Raw genomic sequence first — 20,866 nt, forward strand, 5'->3', positions numbered from 1 at the left:
TTTGAATATTTATTTGGATATCTATGTGGCAGAGGGAAACGGGTTTGCTGGCAGAGCCGAGTATATTGCCACACGGGGTAGATCTTGCCTGTTTAATTAATTTTTCCCTAAATGGGTGTGTTGGGAGAACAGGATCTGGCTTTCCGTGAGCTGGTGTGGGTGCTCGTCCTTATCCATGCGCATTTTCTCCTTTACTTATTGTTCCTAACCCTACAATTTTATGACAATCACCTTATATAAATCAAAGAAAGAAAGATTATCCCATTTCCCTGATGTTCTTTATCTAGAGACTAAAAGACATGGCACACGACGCCAAGAATATTGAGGGTAAACGTGGCAAAAAATCCGACCTAACCACACCTTTTTGTGGAAAAAAAATGAAGATCTTTCTGCCCACCGTGTAAGAATCGACTATTAAAAATGAAACAGCCAGTGATGCCGCTCTGCTCATCGGTGTCCAGCCTTTGGCAGGGTGTTATCCCCGTGTCCAACAGCGATACCCTCTTCCCAAAAAACCACATATATTTGTTACAGGGGATGCTGACCCTGGTTTTAGCACAGCTGACGGACAGACGGACGTGGGATAAACCTGGTTTAACATGTTTTTTTCTTTTTTGGCGCAGGTAAAACCGAGCTGGCCAAGCAGACAGCCAAGTACATCCATAAGGATGTCAAAAAGGTAACGCCATATCCCTTCGCTTTTTGCTGTCCAGGTGGTTTTTGGTAAGGGGGTGGGTTTGGTTGCTTGGTGAGGTTTGTTGTCTGGCTTTACTAGGCTGGGAGTCCAGCTTAGCGGTCAGCCCGGCTATGTGGCAGCGCCCTTAATTCATCCATGGAAGAGAAACAGGAGGTAAAACAAACCCATACATTACCCCTATATTTAAATTGTAGAAATCTAAACGGATTTGACAATCTCCTGTGTCCCCCGTTTGAGTTTGCTGCCATTTTGACATCCTGTGTTGTGAACTTTTTTTTTTTTACCTCTGTTACTAATAACACTGTAAATTATTAGAAGGATAAAATACTGAAAATCCCCTTTAGGTGTCCCTGGCTGCACCACTTGTCACATTGTACCGGTACAGACGATGGAGCATCGATTTTGTCCTCGAGCTCTTAGCGCTGAAATATTTGGCATCCAAACAGCAGAAGCTTTTTGTGCCGTTGAAGTTTGTTTTCCACTTCACAATTTTTAGTGGCGCTGGGTTAGAATTATTTCTAGGCGGTGGTGGCTTAGGAGGGGGATAGTTCAGGGATGTCTGAGATTTTAAACCAGTGAATATTTAAAGCCGAGCTCCTCAATTCACACGAGGCTGGAGCCGGGGAAAAGGAGGAAACGTGAGATTAATTCCTCTCCCCCACATCCTCCAGCAGAGAACGGCCACCAGGTAAAATGACACATTTAGGAAGAAGATCAAAAGCGAACGACGCTATAAAAAGGGCTCTTCTGGTTTCTTTCCCTCATCCTTCGATAATTGCCTTCCCCAAGCGATAAATCCCAGCTCCCAATCCAAGCACCTCCGTCCTCGACTCCCGCAGCTGGAACTGCTCAATGCCCGGCCAAACATCAAACGGAAAAAAACAGTTAAACACCAAATGTTGCATTAATTCGATAGCGAGTACAAATCAGAGTTTTATTGGTAATGAATCGGCTCGGCCGGCGGTGCCGTAGCGAGCAGCGCGAGGTGGGTCACCAACCAGCGGGCGGTTGTGGGGCTGCAGAAATTCATAGGAACTGATGCGTTAAGAACGGAGGACCCGGTATATTCGCATTTTTGTGCTGCTAGAGAGGTTGGAAGGTGCTGATGTCCTTACCCAGCCCGTGGTGTGGACAGAGCAGGGAGGTTGGGAGCAGGATCGGACGGAAGCTCCTGCGGAGCCTGTGCCAGCTGGTGGGACGTTCCTTGGTGTGCACCTTGCCAGGATTGGACCTCACTTTGGTAGACCTTGCTCTGCTTTGGGCAGTTTGTTCGTATTTTAATATTTTGCGAGATAATATCACAAAATCATAGAACCATATTGGTTGGAAAAGCCCCTCAAGCTCATCGAGTCCAACTGTTCCCCCACCCCTGGCACTGCCCCATGTCCTGAGAACCTCATGTCCGTCTGTCCAACCCCTCCAGGGATGGTGACTCCAGCACCGCCCTGGGCAGCCTGTTCCAATGCCCCACAGCCCTTTGGGCAAGAAATTGTTCTGAGATAGTGGGGGAACGGTTGAACTCTATTATCTTGAGGGACTTTTCCAACCAAAATGATCCTCCTCTTCTCTCTTCTCTTCTCTTCTCTTCTCTTCTCCTCTCCTCTCCTCTCCTCTCCTCTCCTCTCCTCTCCTCTCCCCTCCTCTCCTCTCCTCTCCTCTCCTCTCCTCTCTCCTCAAACCTCTAGGAACTGGACTAGAGCTGCAAGCCCAGGAAATTCAGTGTCTACAGTGGATCATTAGCTTTTCAAATTCAAAGAAGGGAGCTCGGGTAGTAACTGTAAATTCTCTGACTATTGTCTGTTTAAGGTGATCACCCATTAACCTATTTGCTTCAGTTTTATAATGTTGGTTGTATTTTTACAGCGAGGCATTGCGTTCTTCCTGTGATTTATTTCTAAAAAGCTGAACCACAATAATATCCATTTTATTTAGCAAATGGCAAGCTGCTGTTTCAGTCCCACCTGTATCGCTCCGGCTCTAGCAACGAGCAGAACGTCTGGAGGGAATCTTGGCCGGGGGCTCTGAGCCGGCAGCGGGAAATGGTCCTGTTTCCCTTGGAGAAACTGCCATCATCTTCCTCAGAATAACCCTCGGCATTTTGTGGCAGATCTTCTACATGTAATGAATCTTGGAGCACATCCATCAAGTATCATGTTTTGTCTTTCTCTCTCTTGCAGGGTTTCATCAGACTGGACATGTCGGAGTTCCAGGAGAGGCACGAGGTTGGTAAATGGGCCGTCTCTGCTTCCAGTGGGTGTAGCGTCAAGTTTAATTGTTAATTTAAACAAATCCTGTCAATGCCCTCATTCCCCTGTGTTTGGTCCCTGTCCTGGTGGTGCTGAGCATCTCCCCGCTGCCACCAAATGTGACAAACTTCTGTCTCGCCCTGGCAGGAGCATCCAGGACCTTCCCAAATTCCTTCCACATCCTCCAGAAAATGTTTGGAGAGTCAAAGGGGGTGCATGGCAGAGCAACAGCCGTTGCTCCGGGTTGTACATTGAATTGCAGTACGGGAAATACCAGCCAAAAAGCAACTTTAACTCAGGGAAATCAGGAGCAGAGACCAAGGAGCAAGAAAATCTTGAACAATTTGTGTCCGATGCTGTAGCTTCTGTACGTGGTGTCGACCCTTGGGGGAAGAGCAGCCGAAAAGAGGTGATGTTGTCCATGAAAATCTGCAGCCTGGGCAAAGCCGCGTGCTGTAGATCGCCCACCGGTGCCGGGGCTGTCTGTAGACCCGGGCCTAGGCAGGCTGAGCTCAGCCCAAAGCCCCATTCCCCTCCTTACTCTTACACATTGCCAAGTCCAGCGTGGGATCCCCACCTCCGTGTGTCTCCCATGGGGAAAAAAGGGAGAATCCAGCCAAAACCAGGACCATGGTGCAGAGTCCACCCCTCCCATCACACCTGCTCCCTAATTCTGGTGGGACATGTCACCCCCAGAGCTGGGAGGGCCCTAAATTCCTTTGAAGATCTTTTTTCTCCCCAAAAAGCAACAAGGTCATAGCTGAGACAGGAGAAATCTGGTTCATAACATTTTTCTTTTGATGGCTGTGTAGAGGCCTTGTGTTTTTTATTGATACTGTTGGTGAGGTGCACCCAAGTCCCGAAAACACGGGATGAGGAACATCTCATGAGGAATCTGAGGATCACCCTCATAAACATCAGAGCTGCTGCGTTGTTTTATGGAGACAAGAGGAAGACTCGGGACCGGGACTCTCATGCTCGGCATGCTGGGCTGTGACAAGGGCTGTGACAAGGGCTGATCTGAGTTTCAACCTGGGACCCTCAGCACCGTCATCAGGAACCGCAGGACCCTCAAACGGCCAGGGCTAGAAAAGGTCCAGAAAATTCGTTATTTTATCCAGAGCAGCGAAGGGGTGTGGGAAGAGAAAATAAAGGCGCGCTCACAGCTGGCCTGATAAATGGGTTACGGTGGGGTCCTGCGCTGTAGAACTGAAAGACAAAAATACAGCCGTGTTGATCATTCAGTACAAAGAAAGAGGAGTCAGGAGTAGCAGCGTGAGATATAAAAGAGCAGTAGCACTGAGATATAAAATACTGTGCCCTGACGAAGACAAGAGGCAGAGCGACGGGAAGGAATAAAGCAGAGAACTGTGACCAGAGCAATATAAATTTTTCAAGCAAACAAGGATCAGGTCAACCCAGGAGACAGCGGCCTTGGAAGGAGCCTTACGTAGCCCCGGGCACCACAAAACAAATGTAAGGAATTAGCTAATTAGCTGCCGTCAGCTAATGGAAGCAGCGGGACCCCCCTCGCCATGGGACCTGGAAGGGGTGATGCTCGGGGAGGGGGTCGCAGCTCTGCCCGGGCAAACGCCTCGTATCACTCAGCAAAAAGGAGCCACTTGAGTGGGACAATCAAAGAATCATCGAACACCAGGTTGAAGGGACCACAAGGATCCTTAGTCCAACGTTTCTTGGCACAAGCCTGGTCTGGATGAGCTGGCCCAGCCCCTTGTCCAGCTGAATCTTAAACATCTCCAATGTTGGGGAACCCACCGCTTCCCTGGGGAGATGATTCCAATGGCCGATTGTTCTCATTGGGAAACATTTCCCTCTTGTGTCCCACCAGAATCTCCCCAGGAGTAACTTGTACCCATTGCCCGTTGTCTTTTCCATGGGACTCCTTGTACAAAGGGACTGTCCATCGTCTTTGTAGCCACCCTTGAAATACTGATCATGGTGATGAGGTCTCCCCTGAGCCTTCTCCTCTAAGGCTGAACAAGCCCAGTTCTCTCAGCCTTTCCTCAAATGGATCATAGAATATATGATCCTGGTACAAATCACAGAATAGTTTGGGTTGGAGGGCCCTTCCCAGCTCCCCCAGTGCCCCCTGCCATGAGCAGGGACATCTGCACCAGCTCAGGTTGCTCAGAGCCCCGTCCAGCCTGGCCTGGGATGTCTCCAGGGATGGTTCAGCCACCACCTCTCTGGCCAACCTGGGCCAGGCTCTCACCACCCTCAGGGCAACAATTCCTTCCTCATGTCCAGCCTGAATCTCCCTCCTTTAGTTTAAAACCATCACCCCTTGTCCTATCGCAACAGGCCCTGCTCAAAAGTCTTTCCCCATCTTTCTTCTCGGCCCCTTTTAAGTCCGGAAAGGCCGCACTAAGGTCTCCCCGGAGCTTCTCTTCTCCAGCTGAACCCCCCAACTCTCTCAGCCTGTCCCACAGCAGAGCTGTTCCAGCCTCGGGTCATTTCTGGGGCTCCTCTGGCCCCTCTCCAGTGGGTCCATGTCCCTCCTGTACCAGTTCGGTACCGGCTGGAGAAGCTCCGGTGGCTCCTCTGCCAGCCCCGCAGAACCAGGCTCACCAAAAACGGCACACCAACATGGACGTGCCACAGCACACGTGGCTTTTGTCATTCACCAGCACCGGGACCACAACAGACTCACCCTTCAGCTGTGCTGCCTCCTCGTCTGGCATTAAGGAAAGGAAATTTCTTTGTTTTCTGAGGCTTTGGGGTTTTGCTCCACAAACTCCTTCTGCTTCCCATACAACCAGCCGACCTCTGCATGTCCAGCATCCTGGAGAACCACGCAGAATTAACAAGCTTTTATCCTTTTCAACTTTTCCACACCTAAACACGCACCCACAGACCCCGACTGCTTAAGAAGATGCAGAGATGAGATACTTAGGGACATAGTTTATTGACAGTGTTGGGTTAGTGGTTGGACTTGATGATCTTGAGAATCTTTTCCAACCAAAATGATTCTCTGATTCGATGAAAATGCTCTGAGCTGTATGGCAAAAATCACTTGTTGTTTTTACCAAAACATTTCTCTTGTCAAAAATATTCTTCTAAATAGCTTCTAAATTTTTAAAACTAATTTAAAAAATCTTGATGGTAAGTACTGAAGTCAGTTATGGAGACAGGCAAACTGTTTTCCTTGTGGCCTCTGTGATTCCCCACCAGAGCCCCCCGTGACTCACAATCCTTTGAATTCTTGCTCTTAAAAAGGCTAAAGGAGATGAAAATGGGTCTTGGACAGCTGGGATGGGTCATTCGGGCACTGGTTAGACAAGCAGAGGTGGTGTCTGTTCTCCTGCCCATGGCAGCTCCTGCAGATTCTGCTGCTTAAAGCTCTGGGCGAGGTAATTCCTCAGCAGCCACCAATGTGCGTTTTGCCCAGTTGTTGCCTATTGAGCTGATTTTGGGATATCTGGACTGCAACAGGTGTCACAAAGAATATCGAACTTGATATGTTGGAGCGAAGAGTGGTGGCTGCCTGTTGAGCTACCAAGACTCTGTTCCTGGCATCTCCAATCAACTTTTTTTGTGTCTTGTTGCTTCCTTCCAGGTCGCCAAGTTTATCGGCTCCCCGCCGGGCTACGTGGGCCACGAAGAGGGTGGGCAGCTCACCACCAAGCTGAGGCAGTGCCCGAACGCCGTGGTGCTCTTTGACGAGGTTGACAAAGCCCATCCCGATGTCCTCACCATCATGCTGCAGCTCTTTGATGAGGTAAATCCGTGTTTCAGGGTCAGGGTTTGCACAGGGGCCATTCGGGAGGTGACACTGAGCGGTGTGAGGGACGACGGCGGTGGGAAATGTCCTGGAGTGGAGCTGGAATGCTCCAGGTCAATAGTCCCTTCCAAACAGAGGACATCTCATTAATTACTAGTTTTTCAGTTCAGCTTCATGAGTTTTTCATTTTTCAGGTGTCACATGATTTGTCTCACACCTTTCCTCCCCCAAAAATAGCATCGTAGAATCACAGAATGATGGAATCGTAGAATCATGGAATCATAGAATCATGGAACTACAGAATCATAAAATCATGAATCATACAATCTTGGAATCACAGAATCATGGAATGGTTTGGGTTGGAAGGGAACTTAAAGATCCCTTTTGTCCCTGCCGAGGACAAAACTCTTCAGGTAACTCCCTAAGAAGAGTCTGGGGCTGCTTCCCAGGGCTTCGCTGTCTCCAGAGGAAGCCAGAACACTCTTGGAGATGCCTGGGAGGAATCCTGAAGAGCTGCCGGCGTGGACCTGCCTGAACACACACAAAACTGCCTGGGTGGATACTCTGGGGCTCCCCAAAGCCTTGGGTGTGGTGGGAGAAGGTCCAGAGAATCATGGAATAGAATCACAGAATCGTTTTAGTGGGAAAAGCCCCTCAAGCTCATGGAGTCCAACCGTTCCCCTGCCCTGGCACTGCCCCATGTCCTGAGAACCTCATGTCCGTCTGTCCAACCCCTCCAGGGATGGTGACTCCAGCACTGCCCTGGGCAGCCTGTTCCAATGCCCCACAGCCCTTTGGGGAAGAAATTGTTCCCCAGATCCAACCTCAACCTCCCCTGGCGCAACCTGAGGCCGTTTCCTCTGGTCCTGGCGCTTGTTCCTGGGGAGCAGAGCCCGACCCCCCTGGCTCCAAGCTCCTTTCAGGCAGGTCAGAGATCAGAAGGTCTCCCCTCAGCTCCTGTTCTCCAGCTGAACCCCCAGCTCCCTCAGCCACTCCCGTCACACTTGTGCTCCAGCCCCTTCCCCAGCTCCGTTTCCTTCTGCATGCCCTGTAGGTCTCTGGGAAAACTCCCAAACATCTCCAGGAGTGTCTTGGCCTCCTCTGCAGTCTCTAATACCAGCTCCAAACTCCTCCAGGGTATCTACCCAAGGAGTTTTGCCGATGCTGAAGGCAGGTCCATGCGCGACACTCCTCCCAAGCATCTCCACAGCAGACACCACCCAATCCTGCTGGCAGTGACAAGGAGAGCTGGTACTGCTGGAAGAAAGATTGGCCATGAGCCGCAACGTGCGCTTGCAGCCCAGAAATCCACCCGTGTCCTGGGCTGCATCCCCAGCAGCGTGAGCAGCAGGTGGAGGGAGGGGATTCTGCCCCTCTGCTCCGCTCTGGGGAGACCCCCCTGCAGTGCTGGGCCAGCTCTGGGTCCTCAGCACAGGACACACATGGAGCTGCTGGAGAGGGGCCAGAGGAGCCCCAGAAATGACCCGAGGCTGGAACAGCTCTGCTGGGAGGACAGGCTGAGAGAGCTGGGCTGTTCAGCTGGAGAAGAGAAGCTCCGGGGAGACCTTAGTGCGGCCTTTCTGGACTTAAAAGGGGCCGAGAAGAAAGATGGGGATAGACTTTTGAGCAGGGCCTGTTGTGATAGGACAAGGGGTGATGGTTTTAAACTAAAGGAGGGAGATTCAGGCCGGACATAAGGGAGAAATTGTTGGCCCTGAGGGTGGTGAGAGCCTGGCCCAGGTTGGCCAGAGAGGTGGTGGCTGAACCATCCCTGGAGACATCCCAGGCCAGGCTGGACGGGGCTCTGAGCAACCTGAGCTGGTGCAGATGTCCCTGCTCATGGCAGGGGGGGCACTGGGGGACCTGGGGAGGTACTTCAACACAAACCATCCTGTGATTTTATGATTCTATGATTCTGTACTCGCTGTCTGAGGGAGGCAGCACAAAGTCTTCGATTTTGTAGCTGTTTGCTGTCCCAGGGACAACCTCGTGTCTCCAGGCTCTGCATCTCCTCATCCCCTCACGTGCAAGCCCCTCGGTTTATTTTTACAGTCCTGCTCTGTCCTCAGAGGCAACCAAACTCCAGAGCAACATGCTGCGAGGTTTTGTTTGTTTGGTTTTTATTTTAAGGATTAATAACACAATTTTTTCTTGCATAGATCACGGCAGCAGCAGCTAAATGTGAAATCAATTCCTGTACCACACACTTGACAGGGCAATAACCCAAATGTTAATCTCAAGCACCCAACAAGGATTTGTCTCATTGTGCTGGATATCTGCTGCTGGAGACATATCGAGGAAAGAAACGACCTGGGGAGCTGCTTGTTTTTTTCCTTATTTTTCTCTCTTTATTTTATTAATCGAGAGAACAGGTACTTTTGCAGGGTTCCTGCTCTGGTTTGACAGGAGGAGGGTTGCAGAGGCTGCAGCAGCCGGGTTTACGGGGCAATCCTACGGACAGGAGGGATGTTCTCTGTTGCCTTTTGCTGTCACTGCTGCTCTGGTGCTCGATCCCGCTCCCTTGGAGCCTGGCTTTGAGCATCTTTGAATCCTGGGGGCAGTTCTGGGCCCCTCACACCAAGAAAGGCCTTGAGGTGCTGGAGCGAGTTGGGAGAAGGGAACGGAGCTGGGGAAGGGGCTGGAGCACAAGTGTGATGGGAGCGGCTGAGGGAGCTGGGGGTTCAGCTGGAGAACAGGAGCTGAGGGGAGACCTTCTGATCTCTGACCTGCCTGAAAGGAGCTTGGAGCCAGGGGGGTCGGGCTCTGCTCCCCAGGAACAAGCGCCAGGACCAGAGGAAACGGCCTCAAGCTGCGCCAGGGGAGGTTGAGGTTGGATGTGGGGAACAATTTCTTCCCCAAAGGGCTGTGGGGCATTGGAACAGGCTGCCCAGGGACCCGTCTCCTTTTTGCCTCGTGTTTTGGCGATGTCCCGTGCCACCCGCTCACGCTGCTGGTGTCGCTGGGTGTTGTTGCAGGGCAGACTCACGGACGGGAAGGGGAAAACCATCGACTGCAAGGATGCCATCTTCATCATGACCTCCAACGTGGCGAGCGATGAGATCGCCCAGCACGCGCTGCAGCTGCGGCAGGAGGCCGTGCAGATGAGCAGGAAAAGGATCGCAGAGAACTTAGGTACCGGTCTTTCCACGTACTGCCCCAAATCCCTAAAAAATCCGCCTCCTTCCTCACTTTCTTTAGACTCATAGAATCACAGAATAGTTTGGGTGGGAAGGAACCTTCAAAGCTTCCCCAGTGCCCCCCCTGCCATGAGCAGGGACATCTGCACCAGCTCAGGTTGCTCAGAGCCCCGTCCAGCCTGGCCTGGGATGTCTCCAGGGATGGTTCATCCACCACCTCTCTGGCCAACCTGGGACAGGCTCTCACCACTCCGGCTCATCCATCCCTCTGCCGGGAGGAGCCCCCAGACCCCTGGGCTGTATCCCCACTCCTCGTCCCTGCAGCCAGTCTCCACCAACATGTCCTGCAGGCCCCGCAGCTCTGGGACAAGCTGGGGAGATGTTCCTCTGCCAGAAGGGTGGGCACCTGCCTGATCTTTTATCCTCCCCCTCTGCTCTATCCTGGTGAGACCCCATCTGCAGAACTGGGGCCAGTTCTGGGCTCTCCAGTTTAAGAAGGACCAGGAATCACTGGGGAGAGTCCAGGGAGGGACACAAAGATGCTGAGGGGTCTGGAGCATCTTTGTGCTGAGGAAAGGCTGAGAGAGCTGGGGCTGTTGAGCTGGAGAAGAGAAGCTGAGAGGGATCTGATCAATGGGCTCAATATCTCAGGGTGGGTGTCAGAGCAGACTCTGTTCAGTGGTGCCCAACGCCAGGGTGAGGGGCAACGGGCACAGACTGAAACACAGGAGGGTCCATGTGAACATGAGGAGAAACTTCTTTGCTGGGAGGTGCCAGAGCCTGGACCAGGCTGCCCAGAGCGGCTGTGGAGTCTCCTGCTCTGAGACATTCAAACCCGCCTGGGATCCTGTGTGATCTGCTCTGGTGACCCTGCATTAGCAGCGGGGTTGCGCTGGGGGATCTCCAGAGGTCACTTCAACCCCAGCCATCCTGCGATGCTGTGATTCTGTGATCTTCTCCACTTGTCTCTGGGAAGGCAAGCTGTTGCCTCCCGGGATGATTTGTTGCTCAGAAGTCCCACATCCCCAATTTCGACCCGTCTCCCTCTGCTTTGGGCTTCCCTTGTTCTGAAATCCTCCTTATGGAAGTGGTGGAGTCACCATCCCTGGAGGGGTTGAACAGACAGAGATGAGGTTCTCAGGGACATGGGATAGTGCCAGGGGTGGGTTAACGGTTGGACCTGATGATCTCGGGCATCTCTTCCAACCAAAATGATTCTATGATTTGAGATCTCATCCTTCAGAGGGAGAGCACATCTTTGGAAAAGGGTTTTTATCCCACCTCCCAGCTTTCCTCATCCTGTGCTCTCTTCCCGTTGTGTCCTCACCCTTTTCATCCTCCCAGGACCCTTCCTAGAAAAGCCTGGGGCTGGTACAGGTGCTCACATTAAAGAGGAAGAGTTTTGTTTCCTCACAGTCCTTCCAAAAAAAGAACTGAGCTTAATCAATTTTAATCCACCTTAGAATGGGTGCCCTGAACCCAAAACCCTGTAGAGAATTTTCCAAAAAGGTGAATTAGGGTAATAAAAGAAGAATTGGGCAGCTGCTAAGATCTGAACGAAACAACTGCCGAAGGCAGCAAAGAATCCCAATTTATTTGCGACCCCCCCACCACCTTCAGTGGCTGGTTGGTGACAATTCCAGTGGCACCAGTGACTGGACGGTCTCTGCTTTGCCAAGGACGGACAGACAGACGGACAGACAGCGGTGGCTGTGCCCAGTAAACAGCCACAGCATCACATCCATGGGAGCACGAGAAAACACTGATTTTGGCCTCAAATCTATTTTCCAGCTTCTTTTTCATGTCTCTTCTTTTTATTTGGAGACGTGGGTGCCCAAAGTGACGTAATTCAGAATCTTTAGACTTCAATCACGCCAGGTAAAGGACAAAGTATGCCTGCCGCTGAACTTTGGAGAATAACATTTTCAAATGCCAAACGCTTTTCTGCTAAATGAGGAAAGCATTGAATTTTAATTTCTCCAACCGTACGGCAGACAGCTGCAGCGAGCCGGTGCAGCTGGAAAATGCATTTCGGCTCCAGAGCCTTGCCCTCAATTGAGTTTTGTGGAGCTCCTCACCATTTCCACGAGCTCTTTGGCTCGGAAATCCTCCTGAAACAGCGGCCGGTTCAGCGCCAGCGCCTGGGCGGGCAGATAAATGGGATGATAAGAGCAAAGGAGCTGCTGCCACAGCGTCTGTCCGTCTGTCCGTGGAAGCAGCGAATGCGAATTCTGGGGGCAGCTCCGTCCCTTCTGTCTTTTCCAGCTCTCCTCCTCCAGAACGCCACAGCAAATTCCCGTTACGTACTGAAAAACCCCCCTTTTAGCAGAAAACAGAAAAGGGACATTACCCCAAATCCTCATAACCAAAGACCCCCAACTGCATCCAGACCCACAGACAAACTGCTCTGTGCATCTCCCCACCCAGGGACCACGAACGTGCTCGTGTTTGCTGTGGGGGGACGGAGAAAAGGCGATTCCAGAGGACTTTGTTGCGTGTCTGGGTCCCATCCAAGATGTGAGGGATCTCCCTGTGATCATCCTCGCGTTAAATAGCCCCTGGAGTTAAACGCATGAAGATGTAGCAAGAAATGGGCAGTAAAGACAAAGAGGATTTGGGCAGCAGAGGCGTAAATCCTGCGTTTTGAGCTGTTGTGGTTCGGAGCGGGGAGTTGGGAGCCGGCCAGAGCCTGGCTCCATCTGCAGTCAGCGCGGGGAAGTAGATTCTGGACGGAGCTTTGCTGCAAACAGTCTGAAACGTGGGGTTTGCTGTTTGCTGAAGGGACCGACGGTCATGAATCATAGAAGCATTTTGGTCCGAAAAGAACCTCAAAGTCATCAAGTCCGTTCCCCCAGCCCTGGCACTGCCCCATGTCCTGAGAACCTCATCTCTGTCTGTCCAACCCCTCCAGGGATGGTGACTCCAGCACTGCCCTGGGCAGCCTGTTCCAATGCCCCACAGCCCTTTGGGGAAGAAATTGTTCCCCACATCCAACCTCAACCTCCCCTGGCGCAACTCGAGGCCATTTCCTCTGCTCCTGGCGCTTGTTCCTGGGGAGCAGAGCCCGACCCCCCCTGGCTCCAAGCTCCTTTCAGGCAGGTCAGAGATCAGAAGGTCTCCCCTCAGCTCCTGTTCTCCAGCTGAACCCCCAGCTCCCTCAGCCGCTCCCATCACACTTGTGCTCCAGCCCCTCACCAGCTCCGTTCCCTTCTCTCAACTCACTCCAGCACCTCAGGGCCTTTCTTGGTGTGAGGGGCCCAAAACTGCCCCCAGGATTGAGGTTTGGCCTCCCCAGTGCCCAGTGCAGGTGGTTCCTTGCTGGGCAGAGCTGTGGGATCCTCCACGGAGCAGCCCCGGGTGATGATGTTCATCATGTAATGGGCACCGGCTCCCAGAGCTGAGATTTGCGGGGTCCGAGCGAAGGCTCCTCCTCCCCAAAATCCCCAGGAGCAGCTCTTGGGGTGCAGGGCAGAGAGTGGAGACACACGAAGGTCCCAGTTGGCACCTGAGGTTCCCTCTGGACCATGTCCCCCCGTCCCCACCAACACCCCTCTCCTCTCTTTCAGAGGATGTCCAGGCGACCGAGAAGATCACCATCTCCAAGCAGTTCAAGGAAAAGGTCATTCGCCCCATCTTGAAGGTACAGATGATTTTTTTTCACCATCCCAGGTGTCCTGAGCTTTGGCCACTTGGTCATTTGATGTAATATCCCCACTGTTCCTCCCCCCGCTGTGAGATAAGTGACGTGACATCGATTTTTAATTGTCACTCTCTAAGAATCATAGAATGGTTTGGAAGGCACCTTTGCGTAAGGTCAGAGCCCAGCCAAAATAAATAAATCACCGTTTCTTCTTCATCTCTATGCTCTTGTATTTAGAGCAACGATGCGAGACAAGAAGGGGAATGTGGGGTGGGAAGTGTTGCTGTGGGATTTTGGGGGTTCTCTGCTCTCCTGGGGTCACCATCAGCTGCAGAGGGGCCAGAAAACACGACGGTGACATCTTGGTGACGTGAAGTTTCTTTAAGACGTTTCTGAATGCCTTCAGGGCTCTGCTCGCCCTCCTGCGGAGCCCAAGGATTTGAGCGAGTCATTTCTAGTTCCTCTTGTCACCTCCAGAAAAATTAATTGCCCCTGCTGAGAGGGGGCAGTTAATTAATTATTGCTGAGAGGTGGTGACCCGATTTCCAGCTCCGTGGGGTGCGATGGGCCGGTTCCTCGCTCCATGGATACTGCAGGAGGTGTGGGTGACCCCTGGGGACCGTCACTGCTGTCCCCACCTGGGTCACCAAACCCGTCCCCTTTGTCCCTGCAGGCTCACTTCAGACGAGACGAGTTCCTGGGGCGGATCAACGAAATTGTCTATTTTCTCCCTTTTTGCCACTCGGAGCTCATCCAACTTGTCAACAAGGAGCTGAATTTTTGGGCCAAGAAGGTAAAAAACCACTCGTGGGCTTTTGAGGCGACTTCGCAAGTGATACATGAGTGGGAGGAAACCCCTGCCCGAGCCTTCATCCCGCTGCATCTTACCATAGTCTTACCCACTCCTCAAAGTAAGGGGACCCTGTTTGGGGGGGTAGGGACTTCTTGCGACAGTTGTTGGGGCAGGGATGAGCTTCAGGCCACATTCAGACACATTAATTAATTAACCTTTGCACATCCGAGCTCGTTGTGGGGGCTAAAGAGGAATTAGGGGACCACCCGCTCAGTGGAGCCCTCAGTGGCCTTTTGTCCTCGTCCCAGGGACACCCACACCTTGTGGTGTCCCCACTACCCAAGGAATGGGCCACCAGGGCTGCCGGAAGGTACCGGTAACTCTTCCTCCTCCTCTTCCTCACCCCTCAGGCCAAGGCGAGGCACAACATCACCCTGCTCTGGGACAGGGAGGTCATGGACGTGCTGGCTGATGGCTACAACCTGCACTACGGTGCCCGCTCCATCAAACACGAGGTGAAGACGTTTGTTTGCAGACGACACCGAGTTGGGTGGGAGTGTTGATCTGCTGGAGGGTCGGAAGGTTCTGCAGAGGGATCTGGACAAAGGGCCACCAGCATCCCGGCTGGGACCAGCACTGGTGTGGCCAGCAGGCCCAGGGCAGTGACCGTCCTGTGCTGGGCACTGGGGAGGCCAAACCGCGAACCCTGGGGGCGGTTCTGGGCCCTTCATGCCATGAAAGCCCTTGAGGTGCTGGAGCGAGTTGAGAGAAGGGAACTGAGCTGGTGAGGGGCTGGAGCACAAGTGTGATGGGAGCGGCTGAGGGAGCTGGGGGTTCAGCTGGAGAACAGGAGCTGAGGGGAGACCTTCTGATCTCTGACCTGCCTGAAAGGAGCTTGGAGCCAGGGGGGTCGGGCTCTGCTCCCCAGGAACAAGCGCCAGGACCAGAGGAAATGGCCTCAAGTTGCGCCAGGGGAGGTTGAGGTTGGATGTGGGGAACAATTTCTTCCCCAAAGGGCTGTGGGGCATTGGAACAGGCTGCCCAGGGCAGTGCTGGAGTCACCATCCCTGGAGGGGTTGGACAGACAGAGATGAGGTTCTCAGGACATGGGGCAGTGCCAGGGCTGGGGGAACGGTTGGACTTGATGATCTTGAGGGGCTTTTCCAACCCAAATGATTCTATGGCTCTAAAGCCAAGGATGGAACACAGATGAAGCCCCTGGTATCTCCCCCAGCCCAGCTGCACATGGGGAGGGCTGGCGGGGGGTTCATGTTTGGGTCTGTCCCCCAGAGGAGGTCCCCATGGCTCCAGAGGGAGATGTTCATGGTCTGTGGGAGGAAAGAAACAGAATAAGTAAGATGAGCAGGATGTTCTGGGATCCTGCACTGCCCGAGGGTGGGAAGGAGGCTGCTGGCAGAGATTTTCTGATGGAAACTGTTTTTTTCATCAAACCAGACATGAGGGAGAAGTTGCTGCCCCTGAGGGTGGTGAGAGCCTGGCCCAGGTTGGCCAGAGAGGTGGTGGCTGAACCATCCCTGGAGACATCCCAGGCCAGGCTGGACGGGGCTCTGAGCAACCTGAGCTGGTGCAGATGTCCCTGCTCATGGCAGGGGGGGCACTGGGGGAGCTTTAAGGTGCCTTCACCCCAAACCCTCCTGTGATTCTCTGATTCTTCAGGTGGAGCGACGTGTCGTGAACCAGCTGGCAGCCGCCTATGAGCAGGACCTGCTGCCCAGGGGCTGCACCTTGAGGATCGCGGTGGAGGATTCGGACAAGCAGCTGCTGAAAACCAAAGACGGCTCTTCCCCCGGGGCGGAGAAAACCAAGATCCCCACCCTGCGGCTGGAAATCGTGGAAAAAGACAGCAAATCCCGAAAACTGGACATCCAGGCGCCTCTGAACCCAGAAAATATCGCTTATTTCTTATAGACAGCGACGAGCACGCTCTGCCCTGACAATAAAGACGCCGAGACCTTGGTTTTGAAATGTGACATCGTCAGAGAGGTAGTGGGGCAGAGACAGGGACAGGGACAGGGACAGGGACAGGCAGGGGCTGCCCCATGTCCCCACACTGCGTTCAGAGCTGTGGGTCGCGAGGTGCGGCTCTGGCTTTGAGGGCCACGTTTGGTGGAGGGTTCTGGGGTTTCACTTGGCGCAAGAAAAGGTGACGGAGCTTTTTTAACGTGGGGGAAAAGCAGATTTCAAACTGGCCGGGGAGGATTTGTCATTCCCCAAAGAGGTGGCCGGGTTTGCTGGGTAGGACTGTGACTGGAGGGGACAGGGACAGGGACTGAGGGTGCAACAGCTTCATTTTAAAAGCCACCAGACACTCCATATTTTGCCCACTTCTCTTAATTTATTGCAATAAACGCAGCACAGACAACCTTCCGTGTCTGGTGTGGGGAGCACGAGTGGACAGAACACATCTCGGGGGGCTCCTGCATCTCCTGCTCGTCACCGGGAGCTGTGACCAGCACCGGAATGTCCCCCCATCCCAGACAGGTGACATCCCTCCCTGGATCCTCCTCCCGCTGCTTTTCTTCTGTCCCATCCCCAGGAAACACGGAATATTTGGGGTTTAACCCACCTGCTCAAGTTGTCCCTGGTGTCAGAGCTGGAGAAAAAGCCCCCGACCCAAAGAGATGGAACCTCTGGGGACCTGCCAGTGCTGGGACAGGGACGGGGGGACCCGGGGGTGAGGCCGTCCCCTCTGCACGGTTTTGGGGTGCGTCTTGAGGGCTCCTGCGCCGAAGGGCAGATGAGGGGTTTTGGGGGAAAATCCCATTTTCTCCCAACTTTCCCCAAACATCCAGCTCTGCCAGGGGTGCGGGGTCCTGGGCATGTGTGTCCCCTCCCTGGCTGGTGACATTTCCCTGGGGACAGTGTGTCCCATGGTGTGTTCGTGGTGCTCGGTCACCACACCAAGACGGTGACACTTTCCCGGCACAGCTCTGGCTCCTCCGGTCGGTGACATGTCACGGGGGCGGATTGTGAAGAGCAGGAAATTAAATACAGAAGGAAATCAAACCAAATAACCCTCCCGAATTAATAAACCGTAAGTCACGGTCCCTCGAGGATGGGGACAGATCGGAGGTGGCTTCCCGTCTGACACTGCAAAGTCCCCGAACGTCCCTGCTGGGGCTGAAACTCACATTCCGTGGGATGCAAGATTTAGGGGGGGCTGCCCTGAACCCCCTTTCCACCCCTGTCACCTTTACCTGTCCTGGGGCTTTATTCAGTGACAGGGGCGGGGACATCGAGCCCCCTCAGAGCTGCGTTTGGCCGGGGCTGCGAACACAGTGGGGGAAGAGCTTGTGCTGGTGGTTCGGGGGTGTCCTGTCCCCTGAACCCCCATTTTGGTGCTGGTGACAGAGGCAGAGGGGACATGGGGACCACGGGGGGCGCTGGATGGGGACAGGGGTGTCCAGCAGCAGATTTGGCCTTTCCGAGCCGCTCGGGTGTGCGATGACAGGACAGCAGGACACCCAGCGCGGGTTTGTCCCCCCGAAAAGGTTTTGGAGCTTCACTGGGTTTTTTGGGACCCTCCCAAATTGGGGTTTGCCCCCCCGGGGAGGACCAGGAGGAGATTGAGCCGCCACCATGGGGATGGTGACTCCATCGGGAGTTTGATGGATCCACGGCATCGCCAGCACCTCCGCGTCCTCCCCCAGGGGTGCGGGGGGAGCCAAGGTTTGGGGAGGGGGTCCCCGAAAACACCGGGGTGCCTCATAGGATGGCAAGTGACATCCCCAAATCTGCTGTCACCTCCTGCAGCTGTGAGATGCTGGAGAACGTGTGTTCTGCAGGGACACGGGGGCTCGGGATGGGCAGCGCCGGGGTCCCAAAACCAGGGGGTTCGGGGAGAAACTGGGCTGGAAGTGGTGGGTGCTGCAGCGGTGGGGACGGGGGGACAGGGCTGAGCGTGCGGGGGTGTGCATGGGAGTGCACGAGTGTGTGCACAAGCGTGTATGGGTGTGCACGAGTATGTGCATGAGCGTGTGCACAGGTGTGTATGGATGTGCATGAGAGTGTGTGTGCATGTCTGTGCATGGGTGTGCACAGGGGAGTGCATAGTTGTGCATTAGTGTGTGTGCGGTAGCGTGTGAAGGTGTAAACAGGTGTGCATGGGAGTACGAGTGTGTACACAGGTGTGCATGAGTGTGCATGGTTGTGCAATGATGTGTGCACAGGTGTGTATGGGAGCACATGAGTGTGCATGGCCATGCATGACTGTGCATGAGTTTGTGCACGGGTGTGCAGGGTTGTGCACTGGTGTGTGCACGGGCTTGAATGAGAGTGCGTGAGTGCGTGCGCAAGTGTGTAAGGGCACGCACGGGTGTGCACAAGTACGCGCGTGGGTCTGTGTATGGGTGTTCATGACTGTGTGCATGGGAGCGCACGAGGGCGTGCACAGGTGTGTATGGGTGTGCATGGTTGTGCACTGGGGTGTGTATGGGAGTGTGTGCACGGTTGTGCATGTCTGTGTGGGTGTGTGCAGGCGTGCGTGGCCGTGCATAGGACCGCATGTGCATGCGTGGCTGTGCACAGATGTGCAGGGGTGTGTGCACAGATGTGCAGGGCTGTGTGCACAGCTGTGCACGTGTGTGCACAGGTATGTACGTGGGTGTGTGCACGGGTGTGCAGGGCGGTGCTGCAGGATGCCGAGGCTGCCCCAGGGGGGACCGCGACACCAGCCCCCCCAAACCAGCACCGCCGGGCTCGGGGCTCCCGGAGCCGCTGGGTGGGACACAGGGAGACCGGGGACCCCACGGCCAGGGTGACGTGACACGTTGTGCCGTGGTGTGACACCTTAGCGCGGCCTTTCCGCGCTTGAAAGGGGCCGAGAAGAAAGATGGGGACAGACATCTGAGCAGGGCCTGTTGCGCTAGGACAAGGGGTGGTGGTTTTAAACTAAAGGAAGGAGATTCAGGCCGGACATGAGGAAGAAATTGTTGCCCTGAGGGTGGTGAGAGCCTGGCCCAGGTTGGCCAGAGAGGTGGTGGCTGAACCATCCCTGGAGACATCCCAGGCCAGGCTGGACGGGGCTCTGAGCAACCTGAGCTGGTGCAGATGTCCCTGCTCATGGCAGGGGGGGCACTGGGGGAGCTTTAAGGTGCCTTCACCCCAAACCCTCCTGTGATTCTCTGATTCGATGCCGTGCTGTGCCAGCCCCCCCGGGAACGCAGCCACAAGGGTCCCACCAGCCGGGGTGGGCACACGGGTCCCTCCTCGATCATTTTATTTGTTTTTAATGGTGCTGGAGGCGCGACGCCGGCGTCCTCTGAGCAAACAGCAGCGGGTGAAAGGGCTCCCTCTGACAGATCAAATAAATGTGCCACCACAGCCGGGCCGGGAACAATAAACGGGAGGCAGGATCCGGAGGGGAGAAACATCAGGCTGTGACGGGGGAAATTCAATTACCGCCAGCCCTCAGCCCCGTGCCGGGCTCCTAATTCGATTAGGGGCAGGCGAGCTCCAGCGAGCGCAGGGGCCTCGGTGCAGCCCCGGCTCGGGGCTTTGTCATGGGGAACAAAGCGGCGGTGGCGGCCGGAGGCCTCTGGCACCGGTGGGTCGTGCTGGTGTGGGACCCAGTGGGACCCCCCGGTGCAAAAACCGGGGGTCCCCATGGGGTGACACGGCCCGGATGGGGCTGGAGATGCTGCGCGTGGTCAAGGACCCCGACAAGGCTGGGACTTGAGCTGTGCGAGGGACCCGGGTTGTGCACAAAGAGGGTCCCGTCAGAGCGGGGGTCCCGCCAGCCCCTCTGGCTGCAGAGGGACCCCAACCCCCCTGGGCACACGGATGTGGCCCTTGGGTCACTGGTGGCACCCAGAGCCCAGCAGGATGGAGGGACACAGGTCCCTGTCCCCAGCTCTTTAAGCATGGAGGGACAGAAGGTTCCTGTCCCCATTTTCTTGAGGATGGAGGGACGGGAGTCCCTGTCCCCAGTTCCTCAAGGATGGAGGGACAGGAGGTCCTTGTCCCCAGTTCCTTCAGGGTGGAGGGACGGGAGTCCCTGTCCCCAGTTCCTTGAAGGTGAAGGGATGGAGGATCCCTGTCCCCAGCTCCTCAAGGATGAAAGGACAGAAGGTCCCTGTCCCCAATTTCTTGAGGATGGAGGGATGGGGGGTCCCTGTCCCCAGTTTCTTGAGGATGGAGGGACACGGGTCCCTGTCCCCAGTTCTTTAAGGACGGAGGGACGGGAGGTCCCTGTCCCCAGCTCCTCAAGGATGAAGGGACAGGTGGTCCCCATCCCCAGCTCCTTGAGGATGGAGGGATTGGGGTCCCTGTCCCCAGTTCTTTGAGGATGGAGGGATGGGGGTCCCTGTCCCCATCTCCTCCGCCATGCCCGGCCCTCCCCGCTGCCACTGCCACCTGTTTCATGGTGGGGGGGTCAGCCCACATCCCTGCCCCATCGAGTGATGCTGGGGACAACTGAGTGCCACAGCTACCAGCACCCACCTTCCTTCACCCCCCAAAATCAGGAGGTGTCACCCACATCTGCACCCCAGCTCCCGTGGGAGCCCCAGGGGCGCCGGAGTCTCCCCAGCGCTGCCCCCCAACCCCGACGGGACATCCCAGCTCAGCCCCAATCCCATCCCAGCCCCCCC

At 54.7% G+C, this 20,866-nt stretch overlaps 1 protein-coding gene across 1 annotated transcript in view; it reads left to right on the forward strand.

Moving 5' to 3' along the window:
• The window catches only part of CLPB (ClpB family mitochondrial disaggregase), an 81,483-nt gene extending 65,242 nt beyond the window's left edge, over window positions 1-16,241 (forward strand). Inside the window, exons 9-16 of the mRNA XM_065658552.1 lie at window positions 624-679; window positions 2,875-2,919; window positions 6,521-6,682; window positions 9,661-9,817; window positions 13,389-13,462; window positions 14,136-14,255; window positions 14,666-14,770; window positions 15,933-16,241. Coding sequence (XP_065514624.1) covers window positions 624-679; window positions 2,875-2,919; window positions 6,521-6,682; window positions 9,661-9,817; window positions 13,389-13,462; window positions 14,136-14,255; window positions 14,666-14,770; window positions 15,933-16,184 — 971 coding nt within the window. The 3' untranslated portion in view covers window positions 16,185-16,241. The remainder of the gene's footprint in view (window positions 1-623; window positions 680-2,874; window positions 2,920-6,520; window positions 6,683-9,660; window positions 9,818-13,388; window positions 13,463-14,135; window positions 14,256-14,665; window positions 14,771-15,932) is intronic.
• The last annotated feature ends 4,625 nt before the right edge of the window (window positions 16,242-20,866 follow it).

Source organism: Caloenas nicobarica, chromosome 1 (assembly GCF_036013445.1).
Source record: "Caloenas nicobarica isolate bCalNic1 chromosome 1, bCalNic1.hap1, whole genome shotgun sequence".
Classification (NCBI taxonomy): domain Eukaryota; kingdom Metazoa; phylum Chordata; class Aves; order Columbiformes; family Columbidae; genus Caloenas; species Caloenas nicobarica.